The 24,748-nt window shown below is 38.1% G+C and overlaps 1 protein-coding gene across 1 annotated transcript in view; it reads left to right on the plus strand.

Annotated features, from left to right (window-relative positions):
* STAG1 (stromal antigen 1) overlaps window positions 1–24,748 on the plus strand; it is a 363,983-nt gene that overhangs the window by 242,789 nt on the left and 96,446 nt on the right. The window contains exons 11-13 of the mRNA XM_049775919.1: window positions 16,246–16,344; window positions 17,131–17,210; window positions 22,847–22,954. Coding sequence (XP_049631876.1) covers window positions 16,246–16,344; window positions 17,131–17,210; window positions 22,847–22,954 — 287 coding nt within the window. The remainder of the gene's footprint in view (window positions 1–16,245; window positions 16,345–17,130; window positions 17,211–22,846; window positions 22,955–24,748) is intronic.

Here is a 24,748-nt window from a genome sequence, read left to right on the forward strand (position 1 = left end):
ACAAATATTTCACAGTAATAGTTAAGGTGACAATAAATCAAGGGCATCACACCACCAGCAATGTCCTCCCTCCACCCCTGTTCTAGTATGCATCCCATATCTCCCTCCTTTACCCCCCAGCATACTAGTGTAACTGGTCCCCACTTACAGAGTTTGCTATGGATTAGGTATAGATTCTGTTGCCGTTGACTTTGGGTTTGATGTTCCAGTCTGATCATTTTTTATTTCCACTAAATGTTCATGGGTGTCTGGACCTGGTACTAGTCATTTCCCCCCCTCAGTTTATGAGGCTGAACAAGATGATTCAACCAATGTGGTTCTGTTGAAGATATAGAAAAAGGAAATGGAAAAGAAAGAAGGAAAGAAAAAAAGAAAAAAAAAGGTGTGTAGATATCAATTTAGGAGCAGGAATGAAAAAAGTGAAAAAAGGTAACAAGACAAAAAAATAACCAACATAAAACAACAAAGCAATAACAAAAATATAAAAAACAAAACAAAACAAAACTTGATAGCCTTTATGAATCTTGAGACACTGGCCTACATCAGAAGACTTAATTTCTGCATAGTTATAATGTATATAAAGCCACATTGACAACTTGATAGATCTGAAGTTTCAAGCTGCAGCCAAAAAAAGCTAATTGAAAATTCTTTCATAACTTATAAACTTGTTTTTCTTGGTATATAGAAATTAATTAAGCTTGCTTTTTAAGGGTGGTAGGTGGAGAACTGAGCTTTGGGGCTCAGTTGAGTACCACTCACTTGGTGGTGCTCAAAGGTTATTTATGCCTCTGCTCAGTGTCAGGGATCAGAGTCATCTGAATGTTATGCAAACACCTTAACCCATGCAGTTGTATTTTTATTTTTATTTTTTGCTTTTTGGGCCACACCCAGTGACACTCAGGGCTTACTCCTGACTATGCACTCAGAAATTATTCCTGGCTTGGTGGACCAGATGGAAGGCCCGGTGATCAAACTGCAGTCTGTTCTAGGTTAGTGCATGCAAGGCAAATACCCTACCACTTGCACCACCACTCCGGCCCCAGTAATTTTTTTTATTAGAGTTGAATAGTCTTGGATTCTAGAATACCTCATCCGAACAGTATTTCAACTTTTACTCTTAAAAAAGGCTGTGGTTTTGTTTCTGTTTACTGTGATTATACTAGACTCAAGTATTAAGCATGTAAGACATATGTTTTATTATGGAGCCACATCGCTGTCTTTGAAAGTTTCTGGTTTTAAAAGGACTCCACATTACTGAATTTTGAAAACATATTAAATAACCTAGATAAATTATATATTTTGTACTGACCCGACATTCTATAACTTAAATTTACAAATATGGAAATCTTAGAACAATTTATTTTGTTGGGTTCCATTACTTGAGTCAGATAACACATTTAAATTATTTTAAGAGAATCCATTATTAAAGATATTTAAAGATATTTTAATTATATTCTTTGACTCTAAAGCAAATATGGTAATTTTCTAAGGCTTATTTTTTTATCAGTATCTTAACCATTATTAAACTATAAACATTGAGGAAGCAGTGTACAACAGTCGTTCTCAGCCATTTGGCCTATTGGTTTAGTGCAATAAATGTAGTTCTCTTCATACTCTGTGGTGCCAGGAATTACTGGGTCACTGCAAAGAATATTAAGGGAGATCCTGCTGTGCTGGTGATGTAGCCAGGTTCTGTTTGATATGCAAAAACATTGTAAATCACATGCTTAAAAGGAAAGAAGGGGTGAAAATAAAAGAATAAAAAATTGCCTGCCATATAGACAGACTGGGGTGGAAGTGAAATTAGGGGCATTAGTGATTGGAAGCAGATTGAAGAGACTGTGTGTGTGTGTGTGTGTGTGTGTGTGTGTGTGTGTACATATACACATACAATAATAGTATATCTGAATGTCAAGTATAAATATAATATTGTGACTTTGTAGTTTACAGCAATTCAATAAAAAATAATTTAAATAAAATTTTCCTCTCATTTTTTGGTAAATCATGTATTTGTGAAATTTAATTCTTTCATGAAATGTTTAAGATTTGTAGAATAATAAGTATTTTTTTAATTTTGTTTTTGAATTACACCTAGCTGTGCTCAGGGTTTATACTGGCTCTGAGCTCAAGGCTTATTACAGGAAGGGCTCAGGAGATCGCATGTGGTGTTGGGACTTATTATTGTTTACAATTTTGTAGAATTTCAGTTTTGTTTTACTCATCTTGTTATGTATAGTTGCTACCCTCAGCACACACACACACACACACACACACACACAATCACAATCTTATTATTGTTTACAATTTTGTAGAATTTCAGTTTTGTTTTACTTATCTTGTTATGTATAGTTGCTACCCTCAGCACACACACACACACACACACAAAATCACAATCTTCTCTGCCCATACCTATCTTCATCTCCTGCTTCCCAGAAGAAAGCTCAGGACCAGTTCTCTTTGTCTGTTGCCTTGGAATATCATGTTTTGTGTCTTTTTTCCTTTTTACTAACTTCATTTCAGCTTAATACTCTGCAGATCTTTCCATGTAACAGCAAGTTGCATGAATTTATATTTTCTTACCTTGGGCAGTATTCCATTATTTATACATATACATACATCGTAACTTTTTATGCATTCATCTGCCCTTTATATTTGGTTTATTTTAGATTTTGGCTATTGTTGAGCAATGAATCTTGGATTGTCTTTTCTGTCTTCTGTTCTTGGGGCCTTGAGGTATATTCCAGGAAGTGAAATTTCTGAGTCATATGGAAGCTCAATTTCTAGTTTTTTGAGAAATTACCAAAATGTTTTTCAGGAAGTCTAGACCAATCAATGCTCCCACCAGCTGTGAAAGTGAGTTCCATTCCCCCACCCCCACCCCATCCACATCAAAACTGTTCTCTTTGATGAGTGCTAGTCTGTATGTTCTGAGATTATCTAATTCTTATTTTATTTTTATTTGGGGGGGTGGTCACACCCAGCAGCACTCAAGAGCTACTCCTGGCTCTACGCTCAGAAATTGCCCCCAGCAGGCTCCAGGGACCCTATGAGATGCCAGGATTTGAACCGCTGTCCTTCTGCAAGCAAGGCAAATGCCCTACAGCTGTGCTAATTCTTTTTTTCTTTTTTTTTTTTTTTTTTTTTTTGGTTTTTGGGTCACACCCGGCAGTGCTCAGGGGTTATTCCTGGCTCCAGGCTCAGAAATTGCTTCTGGCAGGCACAGGGACCATATGGGACACTGGGATTCAAACCGATGATCTACTGCATGAAAGGCAAACGCCTTACCTCCATGCTATCTCTCCCGCCCCTGTAATTCTTATTTTAATTTGCACATCCTTAGTGATGCAAAGCCTTTCCCTGTCATTTGTATTTTTTTCTTTGGGAAGTTTCTGTTCATCTCTTCTTTCCATTTTTGATGCAGTTTTTTTTTTTTTTATTTCAACCAGTGCTTTTTATAAAACTTCATTTGCTAGGCCTGCTGTGATTCTCAAGGGAGTTAGTTTGTATTGTAAGTTCCTTTGATCTTGCTACTTTCAATATTCAGTCTCAGGTTATGGCTTTTGTCATTCAGATGTCAGTGTGTCTTAGGGGTTTTGTTTGGGGACCTTTCTTGCCTAATGGATCTGACTGAGTGCCTATGCATGTTCATCAAATTTGCCTTCATTTTCAAGGACTTTTATGATTTATTTTTTTATTTATTTATTTATTTATTTATTTTGCTTTTGGGGCCACACCTGGTGATGCTTAGGGTTTACTCCTGGCTATGCGCTCAGAAATCACTCCTGGCTTGGAGGACCATATGGGACGTGGGGGATCAAACCGTGGTTCGTCCTAGGTTAGCGCTTGAAAGGCGAACACCCTACCACTTGTGCCACCACTCTGGCCTGACTTTTATGATTCTTATATTGTACTTAATTGACTTTACCCTATAGCTCTGGTATACTGTTCATTTCTTTTCAAACTTTTTTCTACTGTTTTATTTTTTTTTTTCCTGTGGTTTTTGGGTCATAACCGGCAGTGCTCAGGTGTTATTCCTTGCTCCAGGCTCAGAAGTTGCTCCTGGCAGGCAAGAGGGACCATATGGGACGTCGGGATTCGAACCGATGACCTCCTGCATAAAAGGCAAACGCCTTACCTCCATGCTATCTCTCCAGCCCCTCTACTGTTGTTTTCTAGGTTGACCACAGATTTTTCCCTGTAAAAAATACAATATTTCTTGTATTGTATTACTGATGCTCTCTATTGTGGTTTTTTTTTTTTTCTCTATTGTGTTCTTAATTTTGCCTACCATACTCTAGTTCTGTGACTTGTTTTGTTTTGGGAATACACTGCAATGCTCAGAACTTATTCCTGGCTCTATGCTCAAAAGATCATTCCTGGCTAGCTCTGAGAATCATAGGGATGGAGTAGATAGAGTTTGTCTTGGCCATAAACAAAACAAGAACCCTACCCACTGTACTGTTTCTCAGATCCCAAATTTTGTCCCTTCTGGTTATGATTTTCTTATTCTTGCTTTCATGGTTTCATATGCTTTACTGTGGTTTGATCCCTAAGACTGGGCCAGGAGGCAATCCTGAGCACTGTATGATGCGGCCCCACTACCAAAAGAAAAAGAATAAAATTTTTGATCATTAGCAAAAATATCTGACAGTTTAAAACAATTCTTATTAGGAACTTGAGCAATACCGTAGTAGATAGGGTGTTCACCTTGCAGAAGGCCAAACCAGATTTGATCCCCAGCATCCCATATGGTTCCCCCAAACCTGCCAGGAGTAATTTCTGAGAATAGAGCCAGAGTAACTCCTGAGCGCAATCAGGTTTTGCCCCAAAACCCAAATAAATAAATAAGTAAATAAGCTATTAATGATTCCTTAGATCTTTTATTGAGTAAAATTTGCTTCTGAATTCTTTTTGTTGTTTGTTTTAATTTTGTTTTGTTTATGGCCTACATCTGGTGGTGCTCAGGGGTTACTCCTGGCTCTGCACTCAGAAATCACTCTTGGCAGGCTTGGGGGATCATATGAAATGCCAGGGATCGATCCCAGGTCAACAGCGTGCAAGGCAAACACCCAACCACTGTGCTAATAGTCCAGCCCCTGAATTCTCTATTCATTGTTTTTTGTTGTTATTGAGGACAAAAGATTATTTCGATAGCTTTAGTATCTCAGTAGTATCTCAGTTTGAGGCTAAATATCCTATATGTCTGTATACATAAATACATATGTATCTTTTGTTGTGTTCATACATTAATATACATTAATGTATATGCTTTTGTGTACAAAGTTATTATACGTCTACCACCACTGAATTGCCCCAAACCATACACTGTTGTCTTTTTCAGGGCTAAATACTTCTCTTTCTGCAAGCATAGGGTAGTTATCTTATAAGCAGTACTTAGGAAGCCCAGAGGCTATTCCGTTGCAGGTTTTTGCAATCCAGTGCAAGAGTTATGGCATGGCAAGAATTGCCTGATATATATACTGTTAGTTCCTAGGGGTCACCAAAGCTACATCCAGCTGTGCCACAGTATTAGGATATAGTGCTAAGGATCAAACTCAGAGCCTCTTATATATTAGAAATGTGCTCTATTACTCTGAGTCATATCCCCAACCCTGAGAACCATTTTTAGCATTGTAGCATATGTTATCTATCAACAGAAATATAAGTTCAAGCATAGCCACTTTAAAGTTGCCAAGGAAAACTTATTTAGGAACTTACCAAAAAGGACAAAGTGTAGTTAAACTTCAGAATTAAATGTTGGTTTCCCATGACAATGAGATAACTCAGGTCTGTGTCCTGGTTACATCTTACTTGGGCTATAGCTGTAAGGCTCCTATCTTTCTCATTAATTTAATAATGGTGTTGATAAGGTGTCATTTGAAATACATTTGAGTGGAACAGAAGAAAATACTTTGAGCATTAAACCCAAAAGATTCCCACATTAGGAATAAATATGGCACAGAATTTTTAACTTCTTAGTATGGAGGCCCAGAACATGGGCAGCCAACTGGGAGGATCTAAAAAATAAGATATTTTCTATCTGCCACTCCTACAAGTACACTGAAGTAGAAAATAAAGGACCATCAGTACACCAGCCTTGGAGACAGAGTTAGTTTCAACTAAACTTCCACATAACCTGTTGAATTTGGAATACTGCAGAGTTTCCCTTTTATTTTCTTTTTTTGCCAAGTGGCGGGGTGGGGGTGGGGGTTTTGAAAAAACCATACTTGGGAGAATGATTAGATCTGGAAGATTTGTTTTCATCTAGGAGCCTGAGTTTTCTAGAAGACACGAAAAAATGCTTGGGTTGAGGATCAGAAGGAACAAGAGTCATAGCTGATCCCAGTTCATCTTGAATATTGATATTTACTAGATTGATTTATCTTTCCTGAATTGTTGATGAATATATGCAAGAAATACTGGCAGTAGCATAAACGCTGTTTTATATTTGTCATCATCTAGTGAGTTCAGTTTTATTCATGTTATGAGTTGACCAAATAGTATTAGCTATTTATACTACCTTTTCCCCCTATATACTGTATACTTGCCAAGTATTAGAATTTGAAAAGCAGGATGAAAACTGTTGGTTTCTTCTGCCAGAAGAAGCCACTGTATGGTTTGTTAGCAGTTCTCTTCAATCCTTTGTGAAATTTGATATCAACTTTGGGCAATGGAATTCGAAGACAACAAAATCCTTCTCTTGGGGGAGTTACTTTATTTTGCTCTTTAAAGGTCACAGATAAAATATAACCTATAGGGGGTACAAGGTGTCACAGGCCCCTCCAGGCTGGGCAGGAGCAGCTGGACACAGGAATAGCAGTGTGGTCCTCTAGGAGAGTAGGCACCAGAGTGGACAAATTGTCACTAGACCACACACCAGGAGAGTAGTTTGGATCTAGCCTGTTTATTCACTCATATAACAGGATTTTTATACGTTTACTTTTTAGCAAGGAAAGGGGGGTGATCAATAGTTTACATAGCAGTAAAACATGTGGCTTCTGTTAGGTATAGATCATCATCAAAACATTCTATAGAATTCATTGACATTCTCTTTAATACAGTGATTACAGTGCTTATTGATCTTTATCAGATGTCACTTATTTATGACCTAGGATTTAATCATACCCTTATTTCCCAAAGTCTCCTAAATCTGCTAAATCAGCTTTGTGGCTTGAATGCCCAGTTCCTCTTTTCTGGGGGTCTTTTGTGCATCTGTTTACTGCATGTCTAGATTGGGATTTGTTTTGATGCAAAGATTATCTTTAAAACCAAGTGGCCATGGCTCAGGGCTGGATGCTCTGATTTGTCAGTAATTTTCACATTCTTATCTCCTATAGCATTCCTATACTGATTAGGAAGGCTTAGAATAATCAGGCACATTGCTTGGTAACTCAGAAACAGATTTAATTTACAGAAGTCTTGGTGGTTTTTAGAGGGACTCAGAGTTGTCCTTAGGATGCTTGTAAAAAAAAAAAAAAAAACTGTCTCAAATGAGACAAAGTCGAATTTATGCCACGAACTCTATCAATATCCTCTTTACCTTAAGCATCTCATGGCAATGTGGGTCCAGGCAACCAAGTTTTTTTGAGCCTAGTACTCTCCCTTAGCCATGGGCTGTAGGCTAGAGTTCCTTACACAGAGGTCACAACAAGGATTTGTTCCCAAAATTATTATTTTCTAGTTATATACTCTCCCAACAGTTTTTACTATATAGTTACAAAAAGAAAAGTTACATGGGCATCCAAGTCTAAAATTTTTATAAAGGACTGGAGAGACAGTACAGAGGATAGGGTAGTTATCCTGCACATCATGTAGCTGACCTGGGTTCAATCCCTGGCATCTCATATACTCACCCAAACCAGCCAGGAGTGATTTCTGAGCATCACCAGCTATAGCCCAGAAACAAAATAAAAATAAAATACTATATAGATCAGTAATAACTATCTCACTCTCCCCACACTTAAAAGATAATATTAAAGGGACTGGAGCAATAGTACAATGGTAAGGCATTTGCCTTGCAAGCAGCCAACAGTCCTGGGTTGGAATCCCAGCATCCCATGTGGTCCCCTGAGCCTGCCAGGAGCAACTTCTGAGTGCCAAGCCAGGAGTAACCCTTGAGGCCCACTTGGTATGACTCTTCCCCCGAAAAAAGATAATATTAATGCTGAGAATTTCAGATTTACTTAGCAATGAATATGGGCCTCTAATTGTGTATCAGAGGAGTCACCCTTAGGCTGAAGTGATAGTACAGCAGGTAGGGTGCTTGCCTGTACGCAACCAACCTAGATTTGATCTCAACACCTCAACACCCTTGAGATGTGGTCCCAAAACAAAAAAAAAAAAAGAAACTAAGGAGTCACCAGTAATGTGACATTCTAGTTTGTGGAAGGTCTGAGTAGCTTTGTATCAACCCTGGATGATGTTTTGCAGTACAGGAGGAAAGAAACTTCATTCTTAAATAACTATTTCAGCACTAAGTTTATCTCTTTTTCACAAAGACTACAGATTTTTTTACTGCTTAATATCAGAGATGATGCCCTATATCTCTTAAATATAAATTATACATTCTACCATTTCATTATACCCTCAATTTATATGATTTTAAAGGGTGTTTTTGTACTGATACAGCAGAGGATTGATAGAAATGAGAATAATGATTAGTTTCCATCTCCAGGAGCCTCCTGAGCCAGAAATAATTTTTATTTATTGTGATACTCTTTGCATATTGCAACTCATGCAGTCTTTCCCATTTCTGAGTCTACTTTCTGGATGGCACTCAGTGCCTTTGTTTCTTTATTTAGACATTGGCCTCTGTTGTCCTTTTCAGGAAAGGAGGGTTTTGGCTGCACAAATTTCCTGGCACCACTAGAAGAGTCCTAATACCCTGGTACTCCTATTAGTCTTCTATCATTAAGAATCATATAAAAGGAAAGGCCCAGAACAAGCATCACATTTGGCAACCCTCTTAAATTCTATGTCAGCCGGAACCTAAGTCCATCCCTCATATGTGTACTCCAGTGGAGAACAATATTTATTGGCATGCTGAGGTTTGGATCTTATAGGTATAATCTAAACACTCAGCTGCCTGTGCTCCCATATGAGCCAACTCAGTGTGTGCCATACTGCCATATTTTCCTTGACTTGGAGTAAATTGTTTATAATCTATACAATCCTAAATGGGGATTGTGTGGTTTTACTAAATTATTTTGGTATATTTTCTTTAGTTGTTTTTTTAGATAACTAAAAAATGTCAAGAGCAATAGAATCAAATCTGAATAAATGGGATATCAAAGTTTCTGTATGGGTCCGAAGTGGTGGCGCTAGAGGTAAGGTGGCTGCCTTGTGCATACTAGCCTAGGACAGACCTTGGTTCGATCCCCCGGTATCCCATATGTCCCCCTCAAGCCAGGAGCAATTTCTGAGCATGTAGCCAGGAATAACCCAGCTTCACATTAGGTAATGCGATGCCTTCCAGTTTCTTGTTTTTCAGTATGGTTTTGGTTATCCTGGGTCTTTTATGGTTCCACACAAACTTTATAATAGATTGTTCTAAGTTAGTTTGATAACTAACTCCTTTGACATGGAATTATAGAACCACAAAGTTATTCATTAATATGTTTCTGGCATACAGTGGTACTATACCAGTCTCTTCACTAGTATCTACATCTCTATACCAATGTCCTTAGTTTCCCTCCTGCCATCAGCCTCCCTCTAGAGCAGACATTTTTTCCCTTCCACCATTGTTTTAGTGTTCCCATCCCTAACTTATACCCCTAACCCCAAACCCCAATGGCAAGCTTCCTAATGAAGACTAATTCTCCTGCTTTTCATTTCTATTGCCTTTGGGGCTTTTTTTATTTACAAAGTTTTTTTTATTACAAAGTTTTATTATATCACACATATTAGAGAGAGTATGTGTCTGTCCCTCTCTCTAACTAATTTCACTTATCATAATACTATCCACTCCATAAAATAGCAGATTGTACATTATTTTTTTTCTTCTTTTGCACAGCAAATATCATTTTTTTTTATTTACACCATTTTGATTTACAGATTTATTCATTGTTAGGATATATAGACATACAGTGTTTCAGGACCACTCCCATCACCAGTGTCCCCAAAGACCATCCCATGCCACTACCCACTGCCCCAGCCTATCAGCATAATAAGCCTGGTTATTTTTTTTTATGGTTTTTTTTTTTTTTTTGGCTTTTTTGGTTGTTAAAGTTTGATTGTTAACTCTAGCTTGGATATTTAGTTCTGTCCTTTTCAAATACCACCAATATACCTGAGTCCCCTTGCCCCTGTCCTCATCCTTCTATATTTGTATTTCTCCTCCTTCACTCAATTTCTTTCCTTTTCTTCATTATAATTGGGACCTAGCATGCTCTCAGCAACCCAAGTTTCTTCATGAAGATATTCTATGTATAAGTTATATCCTGTATTCTTCTGGCTTATTTTATTTAACATAGTATTTTCCAGTTCCATCTATGTTGCAGCAAATTGCATTATTGCGTCATTCCTTTACAGCTATTTGTATTTCATTGTACATCTTCGTGATCAACTCAACTTTTCTTGTACATCTAGGTCAATTCCAACTCAGCTATTGTACTGAATGCTGCAATGAATAGCAATGTATACACATTCTTTTGGATGATTGGTTTTCTGTCCTGGGGATAGATACCCAAAAATGGGTATCATTTAGCAATAAATATGACAATAGGATTCTTGTTTACTGAAAATTCTTCATTTTGTTTTCCATAGGGGTTGGACCAGGAAGCATTCACACCAGCAGTGGATGAGTTCCTTTTTCACTACTTAACTGTCAACACAAATTGTTCCCAATATTTTTGTTATGTGCCATCCTCACTGGTATAAGATGGTATCTCATTATTGTCTTAATTTGGATTTCCCTAATGATAAGTGATTTTGAACATTTTTTTCATGTGCCTGTTGGCCACCTCTAGTGTTCCTCAGATAGGTGTCTGTTGTTTCCTCTCCCCATTTTTAATGGGCTTTTGGGTTTTGTGGAAACAATATTTGTGAGTTCTTTCTATATCCTAGATATAAATTCTTTTATCTTATGTGTTAGGTGAAAATATTTTCTCACACTCTGTTAACTGTCTTTTAGTTTTAGCCCATGTTTTTTTTGTCTTGTAGAAACTTTTTATTTTGATGTCGTCCCACTTATTCAGATTTGATTCTTTTGCCCTTGCCATTGACATCCTATCATTTGAAGACTCCTTTGAGGTCTAAGTCTTGGAGTGTTCTGCTTATATTTGCTCAGTCAACTTCATGGATTCAGGTCTTTGATCCACTTTAAATTGACTTTGTGTAAGGTGTGAGATATGGATTGATCTTTAATTTCTTACACATGGTCATCCAATTGTCCCAAGGTAATTTTTTGAAGAAATTATCTTTAATCCATTTTATGTTCTTGGCTCCTTTGTCAAAGAATAATTGACCATATACTTGGGGTATTTTTCAATCGATATTCTATTCTTTCCCATTAGACTAAAAGTTTGCTTTATTCCAATACCACACTATTTTTATCACTATGGGGTTGTAGTGCAGCTTCACATTAGGTAATTAGATGCCTTCCAGTTTCTTGTTTTTCAGTATGGTTTTGGTTATCCTGGGTCTTTTATGGTTCCACACAAACTTTATAATTGATTGTTCTAAGTCCTTGAAGAATGTTGTCATTTGGATAGGGATTGCATTGAATCTATATAGTAGTTTAGCTAAGCTGGTCATTTTGATGTTTATTCTTCCAATCCATGAGCATGGAATGTTTCTCCAGTTCCTTAGGTTTCAATTTCTTCCATAAGTGCTTTGAAGTTTTCATGGTATAGATTTCTCACCTTCTTTGTTAGGTTGATTCCTAGGTACTTGATGATTTTGGTATGATAGTCATTTTGATAATGTTGATTCTTCCAATCCATGAGAAGAGAATGTTTTTCGATTTTCTTAAGTCTTGAATTTCTTTCTTGGGTGTTTTTAAGTTTTCATGATATAGTCTCTCACTCTTTTGTTAGGTTGATTCTGAAGTAGTTGATGTGTTTTGACACTATTTTAAGTGGGATAGACTCTTACAGTTAGACAATTTATTTCTCCTCAGAGTAATTATTTGCATAAAGGAATGCAAATATTTTTTGTGTATTGACTTTATAGCCAGCCACTTTGTTGTACTGATTTATTGTTTCTGAGAGTTTTGGTAGGGACTCTTTAAGGACTTCACTGTATATTATATCATCAGAGAATTAGTTTGACTTCCTCTTTTCCAATTTGGATTTCTTTGAATTCCCTTTCTTGCCTGATTGCTATTACTTCTGTGTTAAATAAGAATGGAAACAATGATGCCTTCTAATGCAATGGGAATTCTGTCAGTTTTTCATCATTAAGAATAAAGTTGGCTCTGGGCTTTTTATAGATAGATGTTACTATCTTCAGAAAGGTTCCTTTCACATCTATTTTGCTGAGGGTTTTTATCATGAATGGGTGTTGAATCTTGTCAAATGCTCGTTCTGCGTCAGTTAATATGATTTTTATCTTTCCTTTTACTTAGGTGGTGTAGGGTGTGGATTGATGTGCATATATTGAAACATCTTTACGTCCCCAGAATAAAAAACACTTAGTCATGATGTATAATGTTTTTGATGTGCTGTTGGATTTAGTTTGCTAAGATTTTGTTGAGAATTTTTTTTTGTTGATTGATTGGTTGGTTGGTTGATTTTTGGGCTACACTCATCGGTGCTCAGGGGTCACTCCTGACTCGTCACTCAGAAATCACCCCTGGCAGGCTGGGGGACAATATGGGATGCTGGGATTGAACCAGGTTCCTCCCGGGTTGGTCGCATGCCAGGCAAACACCCCACTGCTGTGCTATCTCTCTCCCCCCTTGTTGAGAATTTTTATATCAGAGTTCATCAGTGAGATTGATGTATAGTTTTCTTTCTTGGTAGTATCTCTGGCATCTACAGGAATCAATGTAGAAGGCATTAGGGAGAGTTTCTGCCTATTCAATATTTTGGGAGAGTTTAAGGAGAAATGATAATAATCCTTCTTTGAATGTTTGATAAAACTCACCACAAACCTTTCTGGTCCTGGACTCTTTTTCTTAGAGAAATTCTTAATTACTATTCCAGTTTCTTTACTTGTGATTGGCCTGTTTAAGCTATCTACTTTCTTCTTATTCTTTCAGAAAAACAGCTCCTGGTTTTATTAATTCTTTGTATTGTTTTCTTTGTTTCTATATTATTGATTTCTTTTATAGTTTTTATTTTTTCTTCTATAAGTGTTTGGGTTTCTTAATTGTTGGTTTTTCAGATATTTAAAGCATGCCTTTATGTTGTTAATTTTATTTTTTTTCTTTCTGTGGGCCTGTATCATTATGAATTTCCCCTTTCTTTTGCTGTGTCCATAGGTTTTGATAAATTATATCTTCATTATCATTAGTCTCAAGGAATCTCTATTTCTTCCTTGACTTCTTTGATCCAGCTGATATTAAGCATCATGTTGTTCAATCCTCAGATGTTAAGTTTCTCCACATCTTGTATTTGTGTGTTTGGTTTTTTGGCCATATCTGGCCACTCTCAGGGGTTACTCCTGGCCATGCACTCAGAAATTACTCCTGGAAGGCTCCTGGGTTCCTATGAGGTGTCAGGGACTGAACTTGAGTTTGCTATGCTATCACTCTGACCCTCCACATCTTCACATTACAATCTCTATCTCTATGGTTTGTGGTCTTATAGAATATTTGATATGATTCTTAGGCTTGTGAATGTTTGTAAGTTAGACTTAAGTCCTAAAATATGATCTATTCTAGAGAACATTCAATGTGCATCAGAGAAGAATGTATATTCAACTTTTTGAGGATTGAAGGCCCTTTATAAATCCATTAGCCCCAGTATTTCTAATTTCTTATTTAGGGCTTTTATATCCTTGCTTATGTTCTGCCTAGTGAATCTATCCAGTGGTGAGAGTTTAAGGAGAAATCTCCCACTACTATCATGTATCCATCTATGTGCTTTTATTGGTTTGTGAGCAAAAGCCTTACATACTTTGCTGACCCAACATATGGTATAAATATGTTGATTAGAGGTAGTACTTCTTGATCTGTTGTTCCTCTGACCAATAAGTAGTGTCTATCCTAGTCTCTGATTGCTTGAATGCATTTTGGTCTGATATAATAAGTATGGCTGACTCAGCTTTTTTTGTTGTTGTTTTTTTCCTTTTCAGTGGCTTGTATAATTGTTTTCCATCCTTTAAGCCTGTGTCTATCCTGAGATTTCATGTGTGCTTCCTGTAAGCAGCAATTGGTTGAGTTTTGTTTCCTGATCCAAACCTCTACTCTGTGCTTTTATGATGGGAGAATTTAGTTCATTGGCGTTGGAGGACACTATTAACAGAAAGAACTATTGTGCCAGTATATTGTGTAGGATTGTTGTTGTTACAAGTAGTTATTTGGTTTATGGAAGTGGCCTTTGAGTACTTCATTTAGAATTGGTTTGGTTAATGTTGCAACTTCTTTTTTGTCTTAGCGTGTTTTTATCCCTTCCTCCCATATAAATGAGAATTGTGTTGGGTAGTGGACTACAGGTTGGAAATTTCTTTCATTCAGTAAATTTCTTTCTTTTTTTTGTTTTTTGTTTTGGGGGGGGTGTCACATCTGGCTCTCCAAGCCCATCAGCAGTGATTTCTGAATGCAGAACCATATGAGATGCTAGAGATTGAACCCAGGTTGGCTATGTGCAAGACAAATGTCCTACCTACTGTGCTATCACTCCAGCCCCAGGAAAAAAAGTGTATTTATTACTAATTAGCAGGGAAATACAAACAAAAACAACGAGATATTATTTCACACCACAGAGATAGGCACTTATCAAAAAGAATAATCAGTGTTGGCAAGGATGTAAGGTGAGGGTAAAGGGACTATCATTTGCCTGGTGGGAATGTTGACTAGTTCAGAGATTTTGGAAGACATTTTGGTAATTCAAAAAAAAATAACCTAGAAATTGAACTTATACTTGACTCAACAATTCCACCCTGGTAATATACCCCAAGGCCCAAACACATAATACTGAAAAGACATCTGTAGTCCTATGTTCACTGTAGCTCTACATATACTATAGTCAAAATTTGGGAACAATCCAAATGTCCACAAATATAAAGTGGATAAAGAAACTATAGTGTGTGTGTGTGTGTGTGTGTGTGTGTGTGTGTGTGTGTGTGTGTGTACAAAATAGGATTTATTTTTTTACTTGTTTGTAATAAAATATTAAGTCATGCAATTTGCTACAATGTGTATGGATCTGAAGGGCATCATGTTGCATGAAATGAGGCAGACAAAAAGACTCATGATTTCCCTTATGTGGGATATAAAACTTCCTAGGACAATATTGATTACTCAATGGCAATAGAGGAGAACTGGTCTTTAGTCAGAAGCTTGCAGGGTTAGGGGGAGTGAATAAATATTGAAGGGAGTAAAGTGCCTGCACAGAGGGAAGCTGGATAGGTAGAAGGGAAACTGCAGATAGTGTGAGAGGGAAGTAGACACTGGGAAGTGTTCTGTGTTGGAATGATGTACACATGAACCTCAGTCTTAAATACTTTCTAACCATAATTCACAGTAATTCAATTTGAAAAGCAAAATACTTGCCAGGGCCTGTTGATAGATAGTACAGAGAGTAGGGCATTTATCTTGCATGTGACCAACCTAGGATTGATCTCATGAACCCAATATAGTCCCCTGAGCACTGCCAGGTGTGGTCCAAAAACAAAAAGAATCTCAAAATACAATTTTTTAACATCAATAGACTATGATGAAAGAGATAATAATGGGGTCAAAAAAAAAGTAGGGGCTGGAACAATGGTGCAGGCTGTAGGGCATTTGCCTTGTACACGCTAACCTAGGATGGACCGCAGTTCAATATGGTGTCCCATATGGCCCCCAAGCCAGGGGCGATTTCTGAACACATAGCCAAGAGTAACCCTTGAGCATCACCAGTGTGGCCCCTCCCAAAAAAGTATAGTTCACTCTAAAATCACTTAAGGATTTTCAGTGTGTTTTTCATTAACTATAAATGTAACTATCTCTACATTTACTCAGTTCCATCCTATATTGAATTGCAATATGAAGTAGATAGAATGGTTAAGGAAAATTAGTCTAACTTTCATAAAGATTTAATGATATTTTCACCTTTGTGGCATGAAGTTGACTAATTTTTTTTAATTGTATTTCTAAAGCAAGGAGAAGTCAGGCTGAAGTGTTTGAAAGCTCTCCAGAGTCTATATACCAATAGAGAATTATTTCCCAAATTGGAGCTGTTTACTAATCGTTTTAAGGTAAGCAACAAAAATATGTAGCTTATTATATTTTCACATTAAAAATGGTAGTTTATAGGCCAGAGAGATAGCATAGCAGTAGGACATTTGCCTTGCACACTGCCAATCCAGGACAGACGGTGGTCTGATTCCCAGCATCTCATATGGGCCCCCTGAGCCATCTAGGGGCAATTTCTGAGTGCAGTGTCAGGAGTAACCCCTATGTGCCACCGGGTGTGACCCAAAAACAAAATAAAACAAAACAAAAATGGCAGTTTAGAGAATGCCATTTTAAAGTAAACCTATATGAAAAGGATGATTGAATTTCCTTTATAAGAGAGGTATTATTTACTAGCTTTAATAGAGTTATTCTGCTTGTCTAAGTTGTTTTAAAGCTTATTACAGTTATATTAATTTTGTAAATATGGTTTGCTTGTTTGAGTGAAGGGGTTGTCAAAATATAGGATCTATTTTATTGTATCTCCCGCTTTATTTATTTATTTATTTATTTTTAAGTAGGACAATGATAAGGTTTTAAGAGAAAAGCTAGTGCTGGTTTGTTAGTGCAGCAGGTAAGGCTCTTGCTTTGCATGGTCCCCTGAGCACTCTAGGAGTGATTCCTTAATGCAGAGCCAGGAATAACCCGAATACTGCTGAGTATGGCCAACCCCTTGAGTTTTCCCCCACAAATTGGTAAGCTTTTCATTTAGTCTTTTGTTGGTTTGTATGCACTCTCCAAAAGACACACTTAATATGCTTCCTGATTTAATTTATGCTAAAAAATTGATTTTTAACTTTTTTTTCCAGGACCGCATTGTGTCAATGACACTTGATAAGGAATATGATGTTGCTGTGGAAGCTATTCGATTGGTCACTCTGATACTTCAGTAAGTATAATTTTTGAATGTTTGACTTATCTTTATCTTTTGCCCGGCATTATTGATGACCCTAATGTATCACTTAAAAAGTCTCATCATACTGTTCTGTTGGCTTTTTTTTTTTTTTTTGAGTCACCATGAGATACAGTTAAGAAGTTGTTGATGGTTAGTTTTTATTCTCTCTCTCTCTCTCTCTCTCTCTCAGCACTGTGATTTAAGAACTGTTACTTAAAGAATATATGCATATCACTTTACCTCCTCTTAGCACCCAGTTCTTTTCTAGAGTGATCATTTCTAAATATTGTCATAATGGTCCTTTTTCTGTCCTATTTGCATTCTCCCCACCCCTTTTAGTGGCAAACTTCTTCCCATGGGCCAGTTCTCCTGCCCTCATCTCTGTTGTCTTTGGGTATTATTAATATACTATCTTTATTCTAATATTCCACCCAAGTGTGATCATTCTATGTCTATCCGTCTCCCTCTTAGTTTACTCAGCATAATACTCTTCCTATCCATCCATGTATATGCAAATTTCATTACTTCATTTTTTCCTAACAGCTGCATAGTATTCCATTATGTAGAGGTACCACAGTTTCTTTAGTCACTCATCTGTTCTCAGGCACTTAGATTGTTTTTTAGATGGACTCTGTGAGTGCAGAGGGCTTTTTTACATTGTGTTTTTGGTTTCTTATGGTTTATTTCCAGGAGCATATTGCTGGGTCAAATGAAAGCGTAATTTGAAAGGTTTTTGCATAATGTCCATATTATTTTCCAGAGAGGCTGCACCAGTCTACATTACCACCAGCAGTAACTGTCAGTCCCTTTCTCCTTGCATCCATGTCAGACTGGTTGTTCTTATTCTTTCTGATATGTGCTATTTCCTGTGGTGTAAGAGATCTTATTATAGAGATTTTGTTTGCTTTTTTCCTTTGGCTTTACAGAACCCTTTATTATTTTTCCAATTTTTATATTATCGTGATTTACCAAGTTATTCATAATACAGTCATTGAAGGTACTAAATGTTCAAACCCCAATCCCATCATAGTCTGCCTCCATGCAGGCACAAAGAAATTTACTTTATACTTTTGTTACATGCAAATGGAATTATCAAAATTTAAATCAACAGGATCAGTTTGAACTTATTGTTATAGCTCTCCATGGTATTATTAAAGGTAGTGTCTAAGGATTTGCTGGGCTGTAGTTGGTGCTCATTGAGCTTTCTGTGTTACTGTTTGGGCTCACTGAGCTTGGTAAATTACTAATAAGATTCCCATGAGATTCTCTGTGAAGTATCACAGAAAATACTACTGGGATGGCACTACTATAAAATATTGAAGAGTCACACGGCAATGTGTGGCCACTTGCTCCAGGATTTACAGGCCTAAGAGAGATTTGGTGGGCTTGGATAAGATTAATTTGTGGAGCTGAGACATTACTGTCAGAAGGTGTAGTGGGTGGTGTTGGGCTGCTGTAGTTCGTGCAGAAAGTATATGTATTTTATGACAAACACAATTGTCATTCAGCCAGCTCCGTAGATTTACTCTGATCTCAAAAGAGATATAAATCATCTCATGAAAAATTAAGGATTCAATGGCCATACAGCTTAAAGCTGGCAGTCTTAGGAGGAGAGGGCAAGCCAAGTTTTTACCTTGCTGAAATCACACCTACTGCATCCATCATCCACAATCACGCTTTGCAAATCGCTGTGCTTAACTCATGTGTGGGTCTCTACAGAGAAACCACTCTGGCCAAAAACTCCAGGTTTGCCAGTATGTGGACTGGCATTACCAGGACTTTGTTGGAGTTAATGCAGACATCCACCACCTGCCTTCCTGTACTTTAGGAATCCCTGACAGCTGAAAACACTCCTCACAAAAGCCACAGTATTAGCAGTTGTGCGACACCTTCATTTTTTTAAAATATTGTCATCCCAGTAGGAACACACCAACTTAGATGATGTGTATTTGAAATCATCTAATGTTCAGAAACAAAAGAAGTAACAATGATCAACTAGCAACAAGGTTTAGCAACTACTAAACCTTCTGACAGTGACTTAATGATCTAGTGGATATAATTATTTTCAAAAATTTATATTTTCTATTTTATATATATATATTTATATTTTATAATTTTATATATTATGATCAACTATTTCAACTATGATACATTGTCTTTAAATAAAGAAATTTATAGGGCCGGAGAGATAGCACAGTGGTGGGGTGTTTGCCTTGAATGCATTCGACCCAGGACAGACGGTGGTTTCCCGAGTCTGCCAGGTGGTTTCCCAGGTCTGCCAGGAGCGATTTCTGGGTGCAGAGCCAAAAGTAACCCCTGAGCGGTGCTAGGTGTGATCCAAAAACCAGGGGGTTGGAGAGAGAGAAGGAGGGAGGGAGGGAGGGGAGGGAGAGAGAGAGAAATTAATTTATATTTTTAAAAGGGGTAGTGATCTGACCCGATTTCCCAGCTCTGCCAGGAGCGATTTCTGGGTGCAGAGCCAAAAGTAACCCTTGAGCGGTGCTAGGTGTGATCCAAAAACCGAAGAGAGAGAGAGAGAGAGAGAGAGAGAGAGAGAGAGAGAGAGAGGGGGGGGGGGGGGGGGGGGGAGGGAGGGAGGGGGGGGGAGGGAGGGAGGGAGGGAGGGAGGGAGGGAGGGAGGGAGGGGGAGGGAGGGAGGGAGAGAGGAGGAGAGGAGAGGAGAGGAGAGGAGAGGAGAAGAGAGGAGAGGAGAGAGAAGGAAGAGGAGGAGGGGGAGGGAGGGAGAAATTAATTTATATTTTAAAAGGGGGTAGTGATCTGACCCGATGGGGCCTTTCTGCAAATGCCAGAGGTGTCATTCATGACCAGACAAGCTGGGCTTAGTGGAGGAACTGGGCTATTTATCTGCAAGGAAGATCGGTCTGGGATGCTGGTTTTTCCAGTACCACTCTTCATTGTCCTTTTTCAGAGTTTCATTCCTGTAGTCTAGTCTTACCTGAGAGGATCTAGCTGTACATATTATTTGATTTCAATAGCAGAACTGCGCTCTTTCTGTTGAAATATGTAGAAAGAGGTGTTCAGCTGCTGTGCTTCATGCAGAAAGGAGAATCTGCGCACATGTTCAACTGCCACTCCACCCTTACTTCACCTTTTTGCAAATACCACAGAGGTATCAGCCAAGACCAGACTTCTGGGAAGTACCAGAAACCATTATTTTCTTTTGGAGCATAGTGGAAGAGCCAAGTTGTTTTTCAGCCAGGAAGATTGCACCCTATGATTAATGAAATAGAACATCTTTTCCTATACCTTTTGCCATCTGTATTTTTTCTTTGAGGAAGTTTTTTGTTTATCTTTTCTTCCTATTTACTTATATGATTGGATTTTCTTTCTTTTTTGGGGGGGGGGGTCACATCCGGTCATGCTCAGGGGTTACTCCTGGCTCTGCTCAGAAATTGCCCCTAGCAGGCTCAGGGGACCATATGGGATGCCGAGATTCTAACCGCCATCTGTCCTGTGTTGGTTGCATGCAAGGCAAATGTCTTACCACTGTGCTCTCTCGGGCCCTGGATTTTATTTAAGTTCTACCAGTTCCTTGTATATCTGATATTGACCCCTTCTCTGATGATACTTGTATGTTTTAAGACTAGATTTGAGATAAATTGTTTTTTACATGGCCTATTCCCTGATTTCTCTATATAACATTTCTTTTATCAAGTTCAGAAGATTGCCAGTAAAGTAACATAACTTCCTATTAAAAGGAAAATTGTAAGAGAAGACTTGGAAGGAAAACCCCTAGACGTTTTTCAAATAGGCTACTGGAGGATGCTATAAAATGAATAAAAGGAGGGCAGTTGACGTAGCTCTTGCCTTACATGTAGCCAATCCAGTTTTGATTCCCAGTATCCCAGATGGTTCCCAGTCAAAGCTGGGAGAGCTTTCTTAGTGCATAGCCAGATATAACCCCTGAACATCACTGGGTGTGGCCCAAAAACAAAACTTAAAATAAAAAAAAAGATTTTTAATAATAATGATTTATTTATTAGAGCTTTGATCCCCCCTCAAAAAAAAACCCTAGGTATAATCTATGTGCAAAAATATTGATTCTGGTCCCCCAATTTTGTTTTTGTTTTGGTTTTTCGGCCACATCCAATAATGCTCACTGTTTACTCCTGTCTCTGTGCTCAAGAATCTCTCCAGGCAGACTTGGGGACCATCTGGGTTTTCAGATATTGAACCCAGTTTAACAACAAATGCCCTCTCTTCTGTAATATCACTCTGGCCCCTGATTCTGGCAAACACTGAATAAATTGCATTCTTTATCAAAACCGTGTATAGTCCATGAATTCAAACCAGTTATTAATCTGTAGTTAGACATTTTAATGTATATTAAAAGTCAAGAAATGATGACATTTGAAAAAATTATGAATGGCTCAAATTTAAATGGCTAAAACATAAAAAATAATATGGTTAGAGAAGGAACTCAAGATGTATAAAGTACATGCCTACCATGTGTAAGACCCTGAATTTAGTTTGGCACTACTTGTTCCCCAACCACCACCAGATCATTTATGGGCCAAACCCAGCAGTACTCAGAGCTTATTCCTAGCTCTGTGCTCTGGTATCACTGATGGCATGCTGAAGGGATCATGTGGGGTGCTGGTGATCAAAAGTTGGTTGACTAGGGAGCTGGAGCAGTGGCACAAGCAGTAGGTCATTTGCCTTGTACACATTAACCTAGGGGGAACCCCAGTTTGATATCCTGGCGTCCTATATGGTCCCGCAAGCCAGGAACGATTTTTGAGCACATAGCCAGGAGTAACCCCTGAGCATCATCAGGTGTGGCCCAAAAACCGAAAAAAAAAAAAAAAGTTGGTTGACTATATGTAACTCAAGTTTCTTACCCACTATATTGTCTATGTGGCCCAAATTTAAATTTTTTGAAAAGGAGAACAAGAATGGGAAAATGAAAAATATGTGTTAGTAAAGAAGTAGTTGTTAAAAAATTAATTCACGTAGAAAAAACTAAATAATACTACAATATTGTGATAAATTGAAAATGAAGTGTTTAGGGGCCGGGAAGGTGGCGCTAGAGGTAAGGTATCTGCCTTGTAAGCGCTAGCCAAGGATCAGGACCACGGTTCGATCCCCCGGCGTCCCATATGGTCCCACCCAAGCCAGGGGCGATTTCTGAGCGCATAGCCAGGAGTAACCCCTGAGCATCACACAGGTGTGGCCCAAAAACCAAAAAAAAGAAAAAGAAAATGAAGTGTTTGGACTCTCAAGAGAGCACATACATTTCTAGTGTGTTTGAACCCTGATATTTTGTTTGTTTTTTTATTCTGGTGGCATCCTAAAATGATCAGTACTTATGCTCTATGTTTAGGTATTACTCCTTACCATGCTCAGGAGACTATATGAAACTGGGGATCAACCTGTGTTGGTTACATACAAGACAAGTACCGTACAAGCTATTTTTTCTTTGGCTCCAAGTCCTGAGTTTGATCTTTGATTCAAGGACCCAGCACTTCTGGTTTTGATCTCTATTTTATTTTTTGATTAAAAAGTAATTTAGTATACCTTGGCCTAATATACGAACTTTGACAAAATTTAACAGTGATAGAACTGAAAACATTTGTTTTGGTTAAGATGTTATTTTTTGAAATTTTCAGTGGAAGTGAAGAAGCTCTTTCCAATGAAGACTGTGAAAATGTATATCACTTGGTGTACTCAGCTCATCGTCCTGTTGCTGTAGCAGCCGGAGAATTTCTTCACAAAAAGTGAGTTAATTATCACTGAAACCTAGTTTCACCTTTATATTTGTAGAGTTTGTAGGGACTGTGGGCAGTGTATATGTGCCCTCATGGATTAAATTCAGGTCTTGTGTATTCCAGGTATGTGTTACAGCTCTCTGAGCTGTCTCTTCAACTTTATAGAATTGTATTTTAATTTAAAAGCAGACCTCATCTTTTTTATTTTGCAGAAAGTGGAGATAATCATTTTATTACTGTAGTTGAGCATTTAAATTTTTTCCCACTTTTGTTATTGTTGGAATGACTTAGAGTACCAAACTTCTTGTGCATATTTATAGTTCTTTTGGTCTAACACAACTAGTTACAATACACACTGGATGCTAAATTTGGCATGTGAAGTAGTGTTGGGTATTATTGAAATCATGGACTCACAGTATATTAGTGGGTTGATGAATTTGTTTTTATTTTGGGACCACACTGGCTGATACTCAAGAGCTACTCATTGCTGAGTGCTCAGGTGTTGTACATAATACTCAGGACCAAATAGTACTAGGATCAAATCCAGGATTCATTATGCTTTTGATTTTTACTACTTTTTAGATATTGTGGTTCAGAAATTTGTTACTGCTGCTATTTTTTTTTTATGACTTCATAATCAGTTCCATGACCCACAGTTTAATAAACTTTAGCCTATCAACTGAGTGTATGTGAGCAGGGTGAGAACCCAGAGACAATGGTGTAGGATGCTGGTACTCTGGTGGTGAGTATGTTGTATAGTATTCCTGATATATTCCTGATAGATTAGCACTGTAATTAATGCCACCATGTTTTTTATTGCCTTGTGATGCTGATATCCATTTCTATGCAAATAAAAACCTTTCCTTGGAGATTTAGTTAAGTACTTAAGATGTTTTTGAGCATTCTTCCGCCACTTAATATTGTGGGGGGTTTTTAGTCTCTTTTGGTTTTTGGGTCACACCCGGCAGTGCTCAGAGGTTACTCATAGCTCCAAGCTCAGAAATCACTCCTGGTAGGCTCGGGGGACCATATGGGATGCCGGGATTTGAACCAGTGACCTTCTGCATGAAAGGCAAATGCCTTACCTCCTTGCTCCAGCAATGGGTTTGAATTTTTTTTTTTTTTTTTTTTTTTTTTTTTGGTTTTTGGTTTTTGGTTTTTGGGCCATACCCGGCAATGCTCAGGGGTTACTCCTGGCTGTCTGCTCAGAAATAGCTCCTGGCAGGCACGGGGCACCATATGGGACACCGGGATTCAAACCAACCACCTTTGGTCCTGGATCGGCTGCTTGCAAGGCAAACACCGCTATACTATCTCTCCGGGCCCGGACACTGGGATTCGAACCAACCACTTAGGTCCTGGATCGGCTGCTTGCAAGGCAAATGCCTGTGCTATCTCTCCAGGCCCTTTTTTTTTTTTTTTTTTTTTTTTTTTTTTTTTTTTTTTTTTTGGTTTTTGGGCCATACCCGGCGATGCTCAGGGGTTACTCCTGGCTGTCTGCTCAGAAATAGCTCCTGGCAGGCACGGGGGACCATATGGGACACCGGGATTCGAACCAACCACCTTTGGTCCTGGATCAGCTGCTTGCAAGGCAAACACCGCTATGCTATCTCTCTGGGCCCCCGGGCCCTTTTTTTATAAAGATCTTAACAAGTAAACTCGTATTGAGTAATTCTGTGACTTAAGGTGTTTGGTTTTTATATTTTGTTTGTTTTTGGGTCATACTCTGAGCTTATTCCTAGATTTGCTCAAGGATCACTCCTAATGGTACTCAGGTAACCAGGGGTGGAACAAGAGAATGAA

The sequence above is a fragment of the Suncus etruscus genome, chromosome 6 (genome assembly GCF_024139225.1).
Source record: "Suncus etruscus isolate mSunEtr1 chromosome 6, mSunEtr1.pri.cur, whole genome shotgun sequence".
Lineage (NCBI taxonomy): Eukaryota > Metazoa > Chordata > Mammalia > Eulipotyphla > Soricidae > Suncus > Suncus etruscus.